The sequence below is a fragment of the Salvelinus sp. IW2-2015 genome, linkage group LG3, assembly GCF_002910315.2.
Source record: "Salvelinus sp. IW2-2015 linkage group LG3, ASM291031v2, whole genome shotgun sequence".
Classification (NCBI taxonomy): Eukaryota; Metazoa; Chordata; class Actinopteri; order Salmoniformes; family Salmonidae; genus Salvelinus; species Salvelinus sp. IW2-2015.
Genome location: NC_036840.1, coordinates 31,909,066 through 31,929,278, shown reverse-complemented (window position 1 = coordinate 31,929,278; position 20,213 = coordinate 31,909,066). Strand labels below are relative to the sequence as shown.

Here is a 20,213-nt window from a genome sequence, read left to right as displayed (position 1 = left end):
TTACCAATGCATAGGAGTAGACATTTTGACTGATTTGAATAGTGACTGCCTTTAAGAAGCAAGGAATACCTTTGAAAACCGCATCCATATGAGTAAGTTATTCTAGTGCCAAAATTGACTACAAAGTGTAAATAGGATAATTTTGGTTATAAAGTCAGTCTTGTCTAAAACTGAGTTTGGAACAACGGGTAAATTAATGTTGGGATTTGATGATGTCCATTTGCCCACTAACATGGGGTGAACAGCTTCATTGATTGTTCTCTATCCAATAGCATAGACAGTGAGACAGACCTGTCCAGCAGCTCCGACTTTAAGTGAGACGACACGTCGCATATTTTACTTGCGAAATACTGCACCAAACACCTTAGATATAAAACATCCTCTGCAAAAACGTCAAAATTAATTACAGATTTCTTGAGTTGAATCTTAGATCCATTCTGGGGATTTTGAGGAAGTTATATGGACTTCTGCAGTGTCTCATGGGGGGACAAACATTAACCAAACACCAACTTGGTCAGGAAACACACCTCCAAGACTGAAATCACATTTTTCTAATGAACAACAGAAAAAAAACGTGCTAATCGACGTGTTCAGTAGCTCTTTAATGGAGATGCCCATGCGCTCACAGATGCCAGATACAAAGAAGAGTCCTCTATCAGTCTCTATGGTCTAAATGGATAACGTGTCCCTCAACGGGGTGGGGTTGTGGTTCACAAAAGTGCCTTTTTACATCCCAACTATCTTCACTGTCAAAATGTCAATTGTTTCCCTATTGTAATGTACTACTTTGGGCTAAATGGGGAGTAGGGAGCCATTTTGGACACACAAGTATCTGTCAATGACTTCTCCAAAGCCACTATCATGAAGCATTGAAATAGTGTCATATTGATGTGTTTCAATTTAATATAGGCTACACTTTATACAAGGTGAGATTGTATTATTGCCATTACTGTACTCTGTATGCGATAGCTTAATGTTCTGTTTGTGTGTAAGCATGACCCCTATCAAGGAAATAGCCAATGGATGTGTTTCTAGTGCATTTTCTACGTTTTCATGGGGTACGGTGTTGACTCTTTACGCAGTGTTTGTAGTCTTGAGAACCTGACCATAGGCAACAGCAGTGACTGATGCAAACTAGCCACTTGTAAAATGCAATCATTAAAAATAACCTCTGATCTCCATCTTGCTAGCTATTATTTTGTATTYTTTTCAAGTGGATAGGGTAGTGAAATATGAAGTGATGTAGTTCTTCTATGCCAAACTGGCGTTCTTTCACGTACAGACGTGTTGAGGTGAACATTTGAACATTTTGGGAGGCAAACCAGATGTCTAGAGGCTGCATTGTTTGTGGATAGTGCTTGGTRTGTGCATTAGGCAAATATGTCAAACATTTAAATGCTTTGGGGCAAGTGGAGATGTTTTTGTACCATTTTTGTTTCTGAAGATTTTCCTGGGAACCTTTTCCAAATCTTATGGAGTGAGTTTTTTTTTTTACATACAAAAACCCCTCACTCCATTGTTTGTCAAAATAAATGGCAGATTGGTTTTCTTAATCGATCTTGTTCTGAGGCAGAAACTAATGTGATTGGGAGATTGGTTACTTTTATGCAAGCAATCCACCCGGAGGATTTACAGTATACTGCAACTAATTAAACCTACACCTCAGCCTTTCCTTGTTTTTTTTGTCCTGTCCTCGCCTTCTGGGACCATCAGCAGGAAATATTTTGCTCTCCTGAAACCTCTGCTTCTCGTGTTTTTTTTTGTTGAGAACAGGAGGAAAGGACATGCAATATTTGTCCAACCTCCGTTAATGTACAACCTCAGCTAATTTCAAAGTTGGGGTGGGATTCAATCTGAACCGAGTAGTAGCTCGCTTGACATTTAGAGGTAGTTTCCAGAGTTGACATCTACAGCATTAAACCTTGAATGCCATCTCAGCATTGCTGACAGCGCTTAGACAGTATTTGTCAACTTGTTAATAAAAGCCTGGCTCTGGTGTTTGACCTTTCATCAATGAAGTTGTGGGTTCTGCTTCTGACCAGGAAGAAATGTGTGAAGGAATAAGTGGCACAGGTGTAAGGAGCTTGCCTCTGAATCATGATGTGGGTTAGATCCCAGGCAATCATGTGGGTTAGATCCCAGGCTCGGCACTTGAGTATGGTTGTGTTGACTTTGTGGTGGTTGGAAGACTAATGGGGGTTCATACTTGGACAGCAGCAGTTATGGGGGAAATTTCCTGAAAAAGGTGGCTACTTCCATTTTTGAATCAAGCATACCTGTATTTAAGAATCCACCTTTTTCTGGGAATTTTCCCCTATAACCACTGCTCATTACTGTTTTGGAATTGCATGGGGGAACCTCAGGATTTAACCCCCTTACTTGTTGCACCCTTCAGCCATCTTTGTAGCCATGGCTCACTGACCAGGAGTCCATGTTGTCCACATAACCATGTTCAAACCTACAACCCTGTGCTTATGGGTCAAGATCCTTACACAAGAGCAACAGACTCCTTCACACTTCTTACACTTTTCTTGTAAATTTGACAATTGCAGTAGTCTATGAAGGACAAGGATCAAACCCATAACCTCTTGGATGGAAGGCAGGGAGCTACAGACTCCTTAACATTTTTTGATTTGACATTTCTATGTTTGACATCAACAGTTGAGATTGAACCAAGAACCTTTGGGTTACAAGGGAGGGACCAAACCTCAGAGCTACTGCCTCCACATAAATTGTACTTATTTTCATGTGTGAGACATCAACAGTTGCAGAAACATTGACTAAAGCAAAAGGTGAGGTTTGAACCCAAAACTTCTTGGTTGAAAGGCAGGGATCCAAGCCATGAGCCAGCCAGTGCCTTCTTCATACAAGTTGCACATCTGTTTGTAGCTTTAAAATTGACACATAGAACTAAATGGACTACTTTAAAGAGTGACTACCTTTAAGAAGCAAGGAATACCTTTGAAAACAGCATCCATATGAATCAGTTATTCTAGTGCCAAAATTGACTACAAAGTGTAAATAGGAATATTTTGGTCATAAAGTCAGTCTCGTCTAAAACTGAGTTTGGAACATCCGTGCATCACAACAGGTAAATGGGTTGGAATTTGATTTGATGATGTCCATTTTCCCACTAACACGGGGTGAACAGCTGCAGTGATTGCTCTCTATCCAATAGCATAGACAGTGAGACAGACCTGCCCAGCAGCTCTGACTTTAAGACAACACGTTGCATGTTTTACTTCTGAAATACTGCACCAAACACCTTAGATGTAAATTTGTGCAAAAACATAAATAATAATTACAGATAGCAACGTAGAATAAAGCAACGGCAATGTTTAAACCCACAACCTTTTTTTTTAAGGAAAGGGTAGGAGCTAGGGAAGGAGACTAGGGGAAATAATGGAATTGGGCCCATGACTTTAAAAAATGTTGGGTGGAGACTGGTAAAAGAGAGAAGAAAAGCCTGTAAGGCAGGATACATTTTTCCAATTAGTAACACATGTCATTTATTTAACAGGGCTTCATAAACACTGCTCTCCACCCCACCCTCAGTGGCCTAGCTCTCTGGCACTCACAAAACCTAGGCCGGGATTCAATCCAATCGCAGGTTATAGACATTGCGGTTTTGAAAGGCAAATCCTATTACCGGTAAACACGGCATATGTTGGCTCAGTCGGCAATTGCCTTTAAAGCTAAAGATGTTTTTTTTTTTTTGCATGGGCTGCATCTCAATCCACCACAAAAGCTGCAATGCCTAGAACTTGACATATTGAATCTCGGCGCTAGTGTAAAACTACAGGTCACACTGAACGAAAGATCCAAAACGGCTCTATTTACCACAAAGAATAATTGTTTGACCCAATACAAAACACCTTCCCCAAATAGTACATAAAGCAGCTAATTGATCAGTTCAGTGATTGCCTAAATTCAACACACCTGGTCTTCCATGTCAGTTAAAACAAAAAGATGAACTGCTGCAGCACTCCAGGACCAGGGTTGCCCAACCCTGGCATAGAGTCAACTTCATACTCACCCCATGAACAAATAAATAACACTGGGAATACGCGAGAGACAGATGCCCCGATCCCAAACAGACCTGGGTTCAAACACTTTGTGTAGGCATTCATCTTTGTGAACATGACACCCCAAGTTCAAATATTAAATACAATGGTTCATACATGTCCAGTGGTCTATATTTTAGGCCGAGATTCAATCCAATAGGTTATAGGCTTTAAAAAAAGGGTATTTTATTTATGTTCCTGCGTTCCGGTTACATGCTGCATATTCCGGCTCAATGGGAAATTGTCTTGTGGTTTCAAAGCATGATCAATTCGTTTATTGTGATTGTCAATCTCAATTACACAGATTCGTGCTTTATTTTAAAGAGATCCTGGTCACCAGGTTGACGGTTCAAACCTCAAACACAAAATAGTAGTGGCAAAGTGCCAGGGGGGCCTGAAAGGAGTAAGGCAGGTTCACAACATAAGGGAGATGTTCTCATTACTCCCCCCTTGCTGGAAGCATGCTGAAGTACAGGTTAACATAAGGCCATCTCCCTCCATAGTAGTGCTGGATTCTCCAGCCCCATGTAACCAGCTCCTGCTGTATTTTTATAGATAGCATAATGAGAAGCTCACAACCCTCAACCAGAGGTACACCACTAGCTCATGCACATTTTGTATCAACAATTTATTCAACAAACATAATCAATGCTAATACAATATATACAAACTCATCATGATACAACTTTTTTTGAGAACAGAGAGGATGTGGCAGTTCATCACAAAAAAATATGTTTAACAGAACTGTAAAAAAGGATAAAATAGTATTTAAGGACTGTAACGTCTTTATGGTTCACTCCATATATATTCAATTCCTGTATTATCCTCCTCCCATCTATTTAATTCCTAAAATTCCTTGTCAGTTCCTCTTAAATGTTGTAAAGCTTTATTGTCTGTTGTTTCCAGTATCCCTCCACCTCTCATACTCCTCCTCGTCTCTCCATGGCAGCAGGGGGTGTCCCTCTCTCTCCATCCTTCCTCTTCCTCTCTCCTCCTCCAGTCCTGTCCTCCCGTACCGTTCTGATCAGGTAGCGACTGGCCTGCTGTAGATTCCACTGGTAGCGGGACAGGATCATGACGCAGTCGTCACGAGAACACAGGCTCAGAGAGTACAGCTGCTCCATCTGAGAGAAGGAGAGAGAGAGATAAGTGAGGTTGGGGCATCATATTTAGTATTAATTACATAAACACTGATCCAAATACTTAATTTTAGTATTCTTAGTTAACTACGTTGGTCAATGGAGAACACATTTTAAGTATAATGTAAATAAAATATGCATTTTTTCAGAATTATTACATAAGAATTATAAGAGAAATTCTGTCTTACCTTGAGTTGTTGCTGGGCCCTTACAGGGTTCCACTCATTGCGGCGAAGTGCGTTACGAACCTCCTCATTGGTTACTCCATGCACCGCCTCCATGACCTGACCAATCAGAATACCTTAGTAAGTTAGACCAATTAAAGAGCCTGAACTGTCTAACACCTCAAGAACTAAAGACCCTACATCCATAGTGGTTAGAGCGTTGGACTAGTAACCGAAAGGTTGCAAGTTCAAATCCCCGAGCTGACAAGGTACAAATCTGTCGTTCTGCCCCTGAACAGGCAGTTAACCCACTGTTCCTAGGCCGTCATTGAAAATAAGAATTTGTTCTTAACTGACTTGCCTAGTTAAATAAAGGTAAAATAAAAAAATAAATTCCATACCTGTGCTATGACGGCTTCCCTGGTGCGTTGCACTTGAGGCGGGTACCTCTCCCTCTCTCGTTCCCTCACCACCCTCTCCTTTTCTTGATCCCTCTCCTTGTCCCCATAGTTATCCAGTGTTGGTGTTGACCGTGCCATGTGGGCCATCTTGCCCAGATTGCTTCCTCCCATGGTCTGCAGTGGTTGGGGCTGAGGCTGGGCTGGCTGTAGCATCTGCTGCTGTGGATGTGTTGGAGGCTGTGGAGGCCATGAGGTGCCTGGGGCTGGATTTGCAGTAGGCCTCTGATCTCGGATCACCACCTGGGGGATCTTGAAGTTTTTGTGGTTGGGTGGGGGCGGGCGAGCCGGGGGGTTGATGATGGCCTCGCTGAGCCTACGGATGTCCGGCTGCATCACCACGTTGTGGGCCCCCATGGCGGGGACGGGTCCACGACGGGGGTCCACCCTGACCCCTACTACCGTCTGAGTCCAGCTCTGGGGATCGCTCAGGACAGACTCCAGACTCCTGGTCATACCTGGGGACAGAGGGATAGTTATATTAAACATATTTATTGTGTACAAAATACGTACAGTATACAGAATGTTGGGGGGTGGTAATCCCTAGTTGGTATCGAACTTCCGACCTGTTGCTCTCAATGCTAGTAGAACATGGATAACATGTTCGTATCAGCCATATGTTGATCAAAGACATCTGCTTGACGTCGTTACCTGACATTTTCTGTAAATTGGAGCCCTCTTCCTCGCGATCTCTGTTTGCTGGGCCGCCCCTCCAGTTTACGCTCCTGAAAAAGGTCAGATAACAAAACACAGGTAAACACACTCTCCAAACACACACTGGTCACAGCCTCTAAGCTGAGTGCGGGCTGCAGCTCCCCCGGGGCGGTGTAGAAGAAATATCAGCGCGCACAGAGAAGCACGAGATTCAACTTCCTAGAGTTTTCCCCGTTAGTTAACACTATCAACATTTCCCTTTACTGTGGCAATTGTGACGGAATCATTGCAATATTAGCCACTTTCAATGCAACATACCAAAACAAACTATGCAAGACTTAGTATGCAAAACTAACTATGCAAGAGATGTTGTTGTAGGCAGTAGGATTCTATTGCATTGACATGCACGACTCAGGCCCGCACTCTACAGACCGGCGCGCCATAACGAATCAGAGCTGCAGTAGGCCTATATGCAAATAGACAATTGCCATATATGGATCTGTGCCATTCACTTTGAACTGGACTGTGTTTACAGCATGAGCAGTTGTGAGTAGATGCGCTTGTTTTGAGATCAAAGCGTGAGCTGCATGAAGCCACGTGTACATTTTGTTAATATCCTTTGCTAGTTAGTGAGTTATTAGCCCAGTTATAGATGATGATGTGTAGTCAGCAATAGGGGAGTGATTGCTTCCTACAAGAGCACAAAACCTTGAAAAGCGAGTCAAGTAAAGAGCTGTTTTTGTCTTAAAGGGGCAGTGTTGTATTTTGAGACGGGCTTGAATAARTAGCCAATAGGCAGAGGGTAGCATAATTTGTCTGATTCTCKATCATAATTGTATGGGAATAATGATGCATTTTTAAAGTGGATTCTTGCATCAAACAACATTTTCAGTCACCTCTCTGTCTGAAGGACAAGTGGATAAACAGGTTAATGTCAAGCCCTGCATGTTTTTTTCCCAAGGTCTCTATAGGCCTACAGTTTGCGCTCAGCAGACCTGAAATTTCTTCAGTGATGAAAACATTTAAAGGGAACATTGGTCATGGGATGTATACTCAAAGGTTCAAAGTCATACTACATTTATCATATAGCCATGGGTTGAGTAGGTTGTTACATTACCTCATGGTGGAATGTTTACAAAAGGAAAGTGCTGAAAACTAAGTGGAAGGTGGTTAATACACAAGCTAAGACGCTCGTGCAGGCAGTTTCTGCCTTAACCAACTCGTCATCGTCAAACATTGCAAGAAAACAGCGCTGTTGAATGCAGGAACCAAGGTTAGCATACMGCATGATTAAGCCCCAGCAGCAAAACGTTATCCAAGCCTTATCGAAACCTAGTTAAAACTTGACTGACTCATCGAGGCGCTCCGGGGTGCCCCAGCTATGGTTGGGGTGGGTGTCTCCATGCCCTGTGTGCTGCAGACTGCCCTTCAGAGGGGTAGAGATGAGGCTGGAGGCAGGGGCAGCGGGAGGAGCAGGAGTGCTGCTGGGGGCAGCCAGGCTCGGGGGGAACCAGCCCACCGTCAGGGTCCTCTGGTTCTGACCCTTCCACTCACACAGCTCCAGACTACAGGGGAAGAATCACATGAAGAAACCAGTGACCATTGTACAATTTCAACCAGTGAGTTATAACTGTTTATACTGACTTATAGACTTAACTAAAAATATAAACTGCTTATAAATCCTTAACAACCCTCTTGACACTTTTACATAAAACTCTGCATAATGTAGTGTTAGCCATGTTAAGAAAAGCAGAGAGAGCGTGGAGTAATTTGAAGACTTTTGTGATAAAGAATTTGATAATACCCCCCTCTCAAGAATTACCACAAGGGGGCAAGAATGTGAGGATTAGGGTTAACCATCAAATCAGGGTTGGAATGCGGTTCATGAGTGGAGCTCTTTGAAGGAGCAGGTTTAACAAATTAACCCATCTTTCTTTGTGTTCATAAATGTTCTCTTTCTTCCTATCCCTCACTCACCCATGGTCTATGACGGTCACTAGGTCGTTGGATAGCAGAGTGAGTTTCCTAGGTTCCGCAAAGTCCCTCACAGCACGCACCTCTATAGGCTGAGCCTGGATAGAGGGAGGAAGGGGAAAACTATTTAAGCACGTCTCAAAGTGAAAATGGCCTGTATTTTTGTCACTGCCGACATGCTTAAAAAGTAAACATGTTTAGGAACAACTGAATTAGAGCAGAGTTCACCAAACTCAGTCCTGGGGCCCCCCGGGTGCACGTTTTGGTGAGTATAATGTAACTGTATACAGTGCATAACAAATGTACATAGAAATGTGTAGTCTTACCTCTGCCACCAGAGTTGTGAGCTGGGAGAAGGTGGGTCGGTCGGATGGGGTGCAGGCCCAACACTTCCTCATCACAGAGTAGAGTTCCTGAGGACAGTCAGGGGGTCTCTCCATACGCTCTCCCTCCCGCTCCACCCTCCACAGGATCTGAGGAGAGAAAAGAAGAGAGGAACGTTTAATGACAAAGACATATTCAATATCTCTACATTGCAATTTTTGTGGTCACACACACAATACAGAATTTGTTTTTTGGTACAAAGGGCTCAAATATTTCAGAAGTCGTACAGATGCTTGGAGCCTTGAGTCGTTGTGAGTCATGGTTTACCTTAAAAGGTGTACAAAACTGTCTCCATACTAAATTTCAAAACTTTTTCTACACATACCTGTCTGCCAGATAACCCCAGCCAAGGCTCCTCACAATAGGTGAACATCTCCCAGAGGAGGACCCCAAACATCCACATGTCAGAGGAATGGGTGAAGGAGCCCACACGCAGACTCTCTGGGGCACACCTGGAGGGTGCAAGAGAGAAATGGAATTACTACAAACTGACAATCATTCAGCAAAGAAAATCCCACAGTAGTGATATCTCCACATCGGCTTCCATTAGGTTACACTGCTAATCAATCAATGACTTGAAAATAACATTTCCCCCCACACACTCCTTGATGTTTCCTCCTCAGCTCACCAGGCAAAGGGGATGCGTCTGTGGGCTGTCATCATGTAGTGGTCCTTCTCCTGACTCAGGCCCCTCATCAGCCCAAAGTCCCCGATCTTCACCATCTCCCTGGATGCCAGCAGAACGTTCCGGGCAGCCAGATCCCTGTGAATGAACCTGGAGGAGATAGAACACAGGCACGCTTTACCAGCCAAAACCACAAATGATACTGGGTTTTCATTGGTTAGAAGTGTCTTCATCCGCCTCTGGTCAAATTTGATTGGCTTTCAGGAAATGTATTACGTTGGTCAGAAGAATTGTTTACATTTAGGGTTACGGTGAGGGTTACAGTAAAGTTAGTGGTTAAACTGGCATATGTGTTTGTAGCAAAGATTTTTATAACTAACCCAAGATAGACCACGGCCCGTCGTTTCAAATGGGAACAAACGAGTCATAGCGGGCAGAACAAGCAAGGAGTTGGGCAGAGCCAAGCGCAAGCTAGCGAGATCCTATTGCAGAATTCTAGCAGACATTTGCATACTTCCATTAGGGAATGCCTACTCTGAAGTGTGCGTGTGCAATAACTCAATTTGCCTTTGCGCTCCTTCTAAACAACRCTATTTTGTACAACTTTGGCRAAGGGTAAAGTCTACAAAACTTAGTCCACACTGTTTGTAACCGATTCTAGTTTTGGGAACAGAAAACGGTATTGAGATCAAATGTATTAGCAGAATGTCGGCCAAAATCTATCTCGTTCCATCTTCTCCCACTGCCATATGTGGTAGTGAGTGGAAACACCAAGCGGATGCTTCACATTTATACATCGAGTGAAATATCGGTCTCATTGTTCTATCCGTGGTTGTAGTCTGTAGAGTGGGACTGTTTTGTGTCTCACCTGCGACCCTCCAGGTACTCCATGCCTGCTGCTACCTGGGTGGCGAAGAGCCAGAGGCGTGCTAGGGGGTACTCGTACTGACGAGAGCGCAGCATGTCATAGAGGGATCCCAGACATGCCACCTCTGTCACCTGGGGGAAAGATAATACGGTTTTAAAGGGACTTCTTTGCTCTGAGGATTTGACTTTCCCCCCTCAAATTCCCTAAGTGAATTCTGTGATAAACAACATCTGAATGACCACTGAAAGTTTCTTTGCATTTGAATGGCTGTATTTGAATAATCAATCTTCCGATTAGAATATTAGCCTATTGTGCCCAGGAATTAAAGGAGACAGGATTTCAATGTAGAAATATGAGGAATACTAAATATGTTTTATACGCCATCTTTCAGAGGATGGAAAGAATATGGCAGTCTCACCATCTTAAGGGGCTGTGTGAGCACCACTCCGTAGAGGCGGATGATGTTGGGGTGGTCTAGAGACTGCATGGTGGTCACCTCCTGGAGGAAGTCTGTCAGCGTGTCCGTCTGTCTGGACAGGCTACTCCTCAGAGTCTTCACCGCCACTGGCAGCTGTCACGGCAACAGAAAGGAGAAGGATGGATGAGTTAGGTGTACTGATTAATAACATTTGGGATAGATTATAATGCAATTTCTATTGATCGGGAATATACTGTAAGGCAATTTCTATTGATCTTTAAGATATCTTGCCCTGTGTGACTTCCAAACAGGCAACCTAGCTCTGGCTTTTCACTAGTACTGCTGCATATCTACATTCATAACATTGGACTTAGTGTCCCACTAGAGGGAAATAGTGTCCCACTAGACACACTCACCACTCTCCCAGTGGGGGTCTGCCACTCTCCCCTCTTCACCACACCGAAGGAGCCCATGCCCAGCTTCTCCCCTAGAGATAGTTCACTGTCCTGGATCAGACAGGTGAGTGCCCGCCCTCCTGTCTCCTGGCCCTGCCCCATACTGCCCCATTGGTCACCGCCCTCCGGACCACGGCCACTGAAGACCTGGGAGAAAAAAATATAAATAGTCAAATAAAAAAAATAAAAAAATGTTTTACAATTAACAATCTTCAAAGAAATACATTGTGGAAGGTGGTGTACATGTCTTACCTTGGTGATCCATGACTTTGGTCTCATGGTGATCTTGTACCGTTTCACAGCGTCCCATAATCTTCTCTGTCCTACATGTCAACAAATAACCATAGATCATAAAACAAAATAGATCAACAGTACTTACAACTCACTTCTACCGTAACCCACTAATCTACTGGTAGTGCCAACATGGAGGATAGTTTGCTTGTGGCTAGATGGTATACCGCTATGGTAAAAAATAATCAAGTTCGTGTCACTTAGAATTTTTGTATTTTAGCTAATACTAACCTTTTTTCTAACCTTAACCCAATTCCCCTAACCTGCTGCGTTAATTATCCTAACCTGCTGCCTAAATTGCTACGAAAAGTCACTTTAAATCAGTAACTGTATACCATCTGGTCAAAACAGCAAAACTCTGATACGAATAATTTGGAGGCAACTGCGTCGAGCACTGACCTGGTTTGCTGATGCCGATCTGCTCGAGGTCAGACTCCTTGACATAGTTGAAGTGCTCTATGCGGGTGATGTTGAGGCCGTCCCGGACACGCAGGTAGAACCTCTCCAACTGGACCTCGGCCAGGAGGTGGTACAGCCACTGAGTGTCCTGGTCCATCAGCATGACCCTACAGGGCACCACAGCACTAGTGGGATCAAAGAGGATGGAGGGGAAGAATCATGTAAAGGTGCTGTTTCCATCGGCCTTTTCAGTGGTGCTGGCTGGAATTGCGTGGAGTACCGGAATTAGCCTATATTGCTACCATCATGCCACCCAAAGTTAAAGGTTGGAGTAATGGAGTGGACAGTATTTCGCGATCACAGGTGCGAGACCTTTCAAAATCAACAAAAATATATCTACAAGCAATTGGAACTTTTTCCAAATACTGGTGAACTCAACTAACAAAAGAATGGACGATCTGACCAGAGGTCCAGGACCTTCAGAACAGTTTGCAGTTCTCCCAGGGAGAGGTGGGTGTCCTGACAGAGACTTGCTGCAAGATGGAAAAAAACAAAGTCCTCTCGAGATGACAACAGCACTGTGTGTGAATCATAAGACATGGATGGATTCTGAGGAGAATGTGAGAAGAATTATCACAAAAAGCTGCAGATGGATCATAGGAAGATTGAGGTGGAGCCACACCCACAGGTCTGGAACACCTGTAACCAGCCCAGGTGACAGACCCAGGCTGGTAGTCGTCAAGTTCCTAAGGTTCAAGAACAAGACGGCTGTTCTGGAGAGAGCTAAGAAATTGAGAGGAACCAACATCTTCCTCAATGAGGACTTCTCTAAAGCTGTGCGCCAGAGGTGGAAATAACTCATCCTAGCTATGAAAGCTACCAGAGAGCGTGGGGACACAAGCTCATTGTCCACCCTCCCTCCCTAAAGCCTGGGAAGAATGAGAGAGCCAAGCTTCAGGGCCAGTAGCTTCAGCCTAACATCCCACAGACCTGATAAACAAGGTATTTATTAATTTGACCATATTAGAGTGCCTTCAGAAAGTATTCATACCCCTTGACTTATTCCACGTTAAATTCATTTTAGATTCTCACCCGTCTACACACAAAACCGCATATTGACGAAGTGAAAACATGTTCAGAATTTTAGCTAATTTACTGATGATATATCTCATATACATACACTATCAAAAGTTTTAGAACACCTACTCATCCAAGGGTTTTTCTTTGTTTACATTTTTTTCCTACATTGTAGAATAATAGTGAAGACATCAAAACTAGGAAATAACACGTATGGAATCATGTAGTAACCAAAAAAGTGTTAAATCAACATTTTATATTTGAGATTCTTCAAATAGCCACCTTTTGCCTTGACAGCTTTGCACACTCTTGGAATTCTCTCAACCAGCTTTACCTGGAATGCTTTTCTAACGGTCTTGAAGGAGTTCCCGCATATGCTGAGTACTTGTTGGCTGCTTTTTCTTCACTTCGCGGTCCGACTCATCCCAAACCACCTCAATTTGGTTGATGTCAGGGTATTATGGAGGCCAGGTTATCTGATGCAGCATTCCATCACTCTTCTTCTTGGTCAAATAGCCTGGAGGTGTGTTGGGTCATTGTGCTTTACGGTGGGAAATATACATGCGGAGATCCGTTCACCCACACCGTGTCCCACAAAGACAGTGATTTGGATTCCAGCCCAAATGACAAATTCCACCGGTCTAGTGTCCATTGCTCGTGTTTCTTGGCCCAAGCAAGTCTCTTCTTCGTATTGGTGTCCTTTAGTAGTGGTTTCTTTGCAGCAATCCGACCATTAAGGCCTGATTCACACAGTCTCCTCTGAACAGTTGATGTTGATGTGTCTGTTACTTGAACTCTGTGAAGCATTTATTTGGCTGCAAACTGAGGTGCAGATAACTCTAATGAATGAAAACTCCGGGTTTTCCATTCATGTGGCGGTCCTCATGAGAGCCAGTTTCATCATAGCTCTTGATTGTTTTTGCGACTGCACTTAAAGAAACTTTCAAAGTTCTTGAAATGGTCTCGTAGTGACTGACCTTCGTGTCTTAAAGTAATGATGGACTGTCGTTTCTCTTTGCTTATTTGAGCTGTTCTTGTCATAATATGGACTTGTGCTTTTACCAAATAGGGCCCTACCGTGTCACAACAAAACTGACTGGCTCAAAAGCATTAAGGAAAGAAATTCCACAAATGAACTTTTAAACAAGACACACCTGTTAATTGAAATGCATTCCAGGTGACTACTTCACCTCATGAAGCTTGATGACAGAATGTCAAAAGTGTGCAAAGCTGTCATCAAGGCAAAGGGTGGCTATTTGAAGAATCTCAAATATATTTAGATTTGTTGAACACTTTTTTTTGGTTACTACATGATTCCATGTGTGTTATTTCATTGTTTTGATGTCTTCACTATTATTCTACAATGTAGAAAATAGTAAAAAATAAAGAAAAACCCTTGAATGAGTAGGTGTTCTAAAACCGGTAGTGTAAGTATTCACAACCCTTTGCTATGACACTCCAAATTGAGCTCAGGTGCATCCAATTTCCTTTGATCATCCTTTAAATGTTACCAGAAAGAAAGAGGAAGAGGGAGGCCCAACTCGGCAGGAAATCTTTCAACCAGCATGTGGTGTTTATTTTGTTGTTTCGTGAGTGTCTTGAATTTGGTAAACGTAAAACATTGGTTCATTTGCTATGCTGGGTTTATTTGCTTGAATAGAAGTTTCATAATGCTTAAGTTCTTACAAGTGTAATGATGATATACAGTATATATACACAAAAGTACAGTTGAAGTCGGAAGTTTATATACCTTAGCCAAATACATTTAAACTCAGTTTTTCACAATTCCTGACATTTAATCCTAGTAAAAATTCCCTGTCTTAGGTCAGTTAGGATCACCACTTTTTATTTTAAGAATGTGAAATGTCAGAATAATAGTAGAGAGAACGATTTATTAAAGCTTTAATTTCTTTCATCACATTCCCAGTGGGTCAGAAGTTTACATACACGCAATTAGAATTTGGTAGCATTGCCTTTAAATTGTTTAACTTGGGTCAAACCTTTTGGGTAGTCTTCCACAAGCTTCCCACAATAAGTCGGGTGGATTTTGGCCCATTCCTCCTGACAGAGCAGGTGTAACTGAGTCAGGTTCGTAGGCCTCCTTGCTCACACAAGCTTTTTCAGTTCTGCCCACAAGTTTTATATAGGATTGATGCCACTCCAATACCTTGACTTTGTTGTCCTTAAGCCATTTTGGCACAACTTTGGAAGTATGCTTGGGGTCATTTTCCATTTGGAAGACCCATTTGCGACCAAGCTTTAACTTCCCGACTGATGTCTTGAGGTGTTGCTTCAATATATCCACATAATTTTCCAGCCTCATGATGCCATCTATTTTGTGAAGTGCACCAGTCCTTCCTGCAGCAAAGCACCCCCACAACATAATGCTGCCACCCCCGTGCTTCACAGTTGGGATGGTGTTCTTCGGCTTGCAAGCATCCCCCTTTTCCTCCAAACATAACAATGGTCATTATGGCCAAACAGTTCTATTTTTGTTTCATCAGACCAGAGGACATTTCTCCAAAAAGTACAATCTTTGTCCCCATGTGCAGTTGCAAACCGTAGTCTGGCATTTTTATGGTGGTTTTGGAGTAGTGGCTTCTTCCTTGCTGAGCGGCCTTTCAGGTTATGTCGATATAGGACTCGTTTTACTGTGGATAGATACTTTTGTGCCTGTTTCCTCCAGCATCTTCACATGGTCCTTTGCTGTTGTTCTGCGATTGATTTGCACTTTTCGCACCAAATTACGTTCATCTCTGGGAGACAGAACGCGTCTCCTTCCTGAGCGGTATGACGGCTGCGTGGTCCCATGGTGTTTATACTTGCGTACTATTGTTTGTACAGATGAACGTGGTACCTTCAGGCGTTTGGAAATTAATCCCAAGGATGAAACAGACTCACCCCCCTTTCAACCTCCTCCTTTTCCGCAGCAACCAGTGATCCGGGTCAACAGCATCAATGTAACAGTATAACTTTAAACCGTCCCTCGCCCCGACACGGGCRCRAACCAGGGACCCTCTGCACACATCAACAACAGTCACCCACGAAGCGTCGTTACCCATCGCTCCACAAAAGCCGCGGCCCTTGCAGAGCAAGGGGCAACACTACTTCTAGGTTTCGGAGCAAGTGACGTAACTGATTGAAACGCTATTAGCGCGTACCCGCTAACTAGCTAGCCATTTCACATCCGTTACACGTGTCAAAAAAGATACAGTAGCACTGTCAAAGCTGTACAAAAAAAGTCTGCAAACACCTGCCACGAACGATGTGTTTACAATACCGCGTTGGTAATAAAGCATCGTTTGTCGACCGCAACTGCCGGGGTAGCTAGCTTTAGCTTGGTACCTAGCTAGCACCAATACAACCAGCCTGAAAACAATGACCAGTAGAAACTGCAGTCATTTTCATTATTCTTAGCAATGATTTAGGAATCCTTGTGAGTAAGGATTAGCTAGGTTGCCACTTGTTCACCTATTTAACTTCAGTTCACTATAATAAATAGCTAGCCAGCTACTTAACCCTGTGGTCCAAAGATAACGTTATAAGTAGCCAGCTAGCTTCATCATTTTGCACTATTGGTTAGAGCCTGTAAGTAAGCATTTCACTGTAAGGTCTACACCTGTTGTATTCAGCGCGCGTGACAAATAAACTTTGATTTGATTTAGTGAGGCTCGAACGGGTCGGGTTGTGTGTTGCGAAGCTAGACACAATAAGGATTAGGCACAATAGTGGAATTTGCGGGTTGCCTTCAAATTAAAAGTATGTTATTGACAGTGATGCAAATGAATAGAAATATAATTATGCCAGACTATTTTGAAGGCTAACAGCAAGTTCACTATTGTGGTTCATCCTTATTGTGGCTAGCTTCACATAGATGGGTCTGACCACCATTAATCAAATAAGAACTGTCTTATAAATTCTGGTTATTTTAGATGACACCTAGCTATATAGTTAGCTAGTTAACTACAGCAACTGAAACAGATTATGTTGTGTTATTTGCAAAGACCCAAACGGCGTTCCATAGAAATCCTGGTTGAGAATGAAACGACTGAACAAATAAACTGCACAGCAAGTAAGTGAAAGAAATAGGATTTCATTATGTTTTACTGGTAATGGGGACATAGGTAAATGCCAACAAAATAACTTTTTGGTCAGTGTGGTGTGTGTAACCTTTATTTAACTAGGCAAGTCAGTTAAGTACAAATTCTAATTTACAATGACAGCCCGGACGAAGCTGGGCCAATTGTGCGCTGCCCTATGGGACTCCCAATCACGGCCGGATGTGATACAGCCTGGATTCTAACCTCTTGCACTGAGATGCAATGCCTTAACACACACAAGGATGCAGTGGTCTAACTATGTAACTGTACTAGAATGCTTAAAAGGCCGCAAACATTTTCAATATCGGTTATYGGTATAATTTTTTTAGCAAGGAAAATATCGGAATCGGTCAAAATGTAATATCGGTGCATCACTAATAATAAGATGATAGTTGAGCTGTTTTGTTATATTTCAGTGCAGTCTTTGATGTTATTGATCATAAATTTACTGGCAGGCTTTACATCACCTGCCATCACATGGTTGGAGAGTTATTTATCCAATAGAACCCAGAGAGTGTTCTTCAACGGAAGCTTCTCTAACATCAGATATGTACAGTGCGGTGTCCCTTAGGGCAGTTGCCTTGGGCCGTTACACTTATCTGTTTGTACAAATGATTTGCCACTGGTCTTAGACAAAGCTAGAATGACTATGTATGTGGATGATTCCACACTCTACATGTCCGGCAATATGGTGAAGTGCAGCAAAGTAAGACATAGCAAAACTGCAGCTGGCTCAAAACAGAGCAGCACACCTTGCCCTTAAGGGTGCATCAGTGTTTTGTTACTTGTGTTTTATGCAGACACCAGGAAGAGTAGCTGCTGCTTCTGAAAAAGCTAATGGAGATCCAAATAATGTATCAGGATGGTCCGGTTCCATTAGTAAAACAATATATCCTTTCTTTGTCAAAGTCATTTCTGATCTAACTAGAATGGGTAGGTAAGTACGCAAGGGTATAGCTTTCCCCAGTCCAGTCAGTGATCACCTTAAGGGAATTAAGGGAGGATGCATTTCAAGCAAATTCCAAGATACAGCATAAGCACTGCCTTGTTGCTAATTCCCAGCAGCTTCACCATTTGAATATTATGCATAATTGAATTGGGAATTCACAGATTTTGTTCAGTGGAGGAACATCAGAGAAAGTCAAAGAGCTGTAACCAAAGGAGACAGTACCTTTTCTGAGCCTCAATTCAATAACGAGCCAGCCTGTTTTACCGTAATTATGTTCAAAGTTCACATACTGGCCTCTTCTGGTCGCTATGGACACCCATAACAAGAATTCATCAATAAAAAGTCCTGAGTTGACGCGCTGTCTAACACAAGAGGGACCCGAGTGTGACAGCTTTCAGTACCAGCCAAACACTTAACAGACCTTTATTTTGTATCAAATCAACACCATAAAATAACCCTAATGAGCAAAAAAACATTTATCTGGCACCAAAGTCAGTGTCAGCTGAATCAAGTTTGTTATATCACATTTGTTGGGGAAAATCCCATCACCCCTGTTCACATGGACAAAGAACCAGTTACAGAAACAGAGTGTAGATGAGAAGATAGCAGACGAGGGGAAAGCGACGATTGAGGAGAAGAATTAACCAATGGAGGATGGGAAGAGAGGGTGGGACAGGAAACAAAGAGATGAAAGTGTGTTAGAATAAGAATAAGCCAGTGGGTGTTAATCACTTAGTTTCAAAATACATTTGCTCACTGTTTACTGCTACCACATATAAAGCTAATCATACCACAACATTGGTGCCCATCCTTCGGTTCTTAAATCAACTAACGTATTTTTGTCCAGCTCCTACATCAACTTTGAAATAGTATTTTTTTTGCAATCTCAAAGCAAGCAAGCCCACACGTCTGTTGCTCAGAGACTACTGGAAGTGCATGTTCCTTCTCTCTGTCTTGATCTCAAATTTTGCAATTCACAAAGAGGCGCAACCTGTGACGCCAAGCTGTAATTTCCAACAACTACTCAACGTCCATCTAACTACACACGTCATTTCATGTCCTTGTCTGCGTGTGGACTTCCGCGTCAGGGAATTGCCGCTATAAAACAACCACAGAGAAGGGTGTGAATCAGAGGCCTACATTCTTGTGTCAACTACTCTGGGAAACCCAAACCAGTTCTCACATCAACTGTCTGACATATGAGATATAACATGTGTGTATGTCTATGTTATAGCTGATGATGGGTACCTGATGTGGGTGCAGACTGTAGCTTGGTTAACAAATGAAGGCCATATCAATTTTGTATTTCCACAGTAAGACCGACAGAAACACATTGATGCAGACAGACGCAAGAAGGGGCTAGCCCGGACAAGCACTATTCCTGTCAAAAGAGATTCCCAAGGACAACTCCCAAACCCACACCCAACTATCTCATGAAAGTCACAATCCTGTGCCAAGTCTGCAGTAAAAACATGCGAGCAACCAATCACGGGTCATTTCTCATGCATGCCATTGCTTTGAGGTTATTCAGCTTTATGTACACAGGAATGCATCTTTAACCCACTCAGTTACTGAATAATGAGTGTTAGAAGAGAGAGGTAGCTATAGGGTTGTTTGGGCCTATTTGCTCTGTCCATGAAGCATTTGGGAGGCTTTGTTTACAATTGAGGCTACGTCTTTTGGTGCTGGTTGGGTGGGTGCACTCGATCAATTAAATACCAATTAATGGAGTAACTAGTAACATAAGCATTTCGGTGCACCTGCCATAAAACCTGCAAATCTGTGTACGCTACCAATAAGTAAGTTGAGTAATTATTTCAGAGAAAGAGATATATATATATATACACACAATCCTGGGTACACACTAAACTCTATTAGCAGTGACATAACTATTTGCCTACGACCCTTGTTAAATAATTATTTCCCAAACTCGGTCCTGGGGACCCCAAGGGGTGCAAGTTTTGGTTTTTGCCCTAGCATTATACAGCRGATTCAATTAATCACATCTTAATGCTGAGTTGACTATTTCAATCAGCTCTGTAGGTTTAGGGAAAAAATAAAAACATGGACCCTTTGGTTTGGGAAACACTGCCATTGTCAAACTGTGTTTATTTTCAGTTGAGCTTGCTGGTGAATGGTCAGCATTAAAATGATCATCCATGACTGTCGAAAAAATAGTTTAGAACAAAAATGT

The 20,213-nt window shown here is 42.7% G+C and overlaps 1 protein-coding gene and 1 pseudogene across 3 annotated transcripts in view; one reads left to right on the top strand and one right to left on the bottom strand.

Annotated features, from left to right (window-relative positions):
- Positions 1 to 4,673: 4,673 nt before the first annotated feature.
- LOC111954829 (activated CDC42 kinase 1) overlaps positions 4,674 to 20,213 on the bottom strand; it is a 19,563-nt gene continuing 4,023 nt past the window's right edge. For 2 of the 3 annotated variants that reach the window (XM_070436103.1, XM_070436102.1), the window contains 13 exons: positions 11,894 to 12,078; positions 11,165 to 11,526; positions 10,749 to 10,901; positions 10,331 to 10,461; positions 9,466 to 9,612; positions 9,163 to 9,289; positions 8,780 to 8,926; positions 8,457 to 8,551; positions 7,832 to 8,044; positions 6,477 to 6,550; positions 5,769 to 6,283; positions 5,392 to 5,487; positions 4,674 to 5,188 (listed from right to left, as the gene is read on the bottom strand). In XM_070436103.1, coding sequence (XP_070292204.1) covers positions 4,985 to 5,188; positions 5,392 to 5,487; positions 5,769 to 6,283; positions 6,477 to 6,550; positions 7,832 to 8,044; positions 8,457 to 8,551; positions 8,780 to 8,926; positions 9,163 to 9,289; positions 9,466 to 9,612; positions 10,331 to 10,461; positions 10,749 to 10,901; positions 11,165 to 11,526; positions 11,894 to 12,056 — 2,427 coding nt within the window. In that variant the 5' untranslated portion in view covers positions 12,057 to 12,078 and the 3' untranslated portion in view covers positions 4,674 to 4,984. The remainder of the gene's footprint in view (positions 5,189 to 5,391; positions 5,488 to 5,768; positions 6,284 to 6,476; positions 6,551 to 7,831; positions 8,045 to 8,456; positions 8,552 to 8,779; positions 8,927 to 9,162; positions 9,290 to 9,465; positions 9,613 to 10,330; positions 10,462 to 10,748; positions 10,902 to 11,164; positions 11,527 to 11,893; positions 12,079 to 20,213) is intronic. The other variant, XM_023974739.2, reaches the window with a different exon arrangement.
- The window catches only part of LOC111980791 (probable tRNA (uracil-O(2)-)-methyltransferase), a 19,422-nt pseudogene continuing 16,922 nt past the window's right edge, over positions 17,714 to 20,213 (top strand).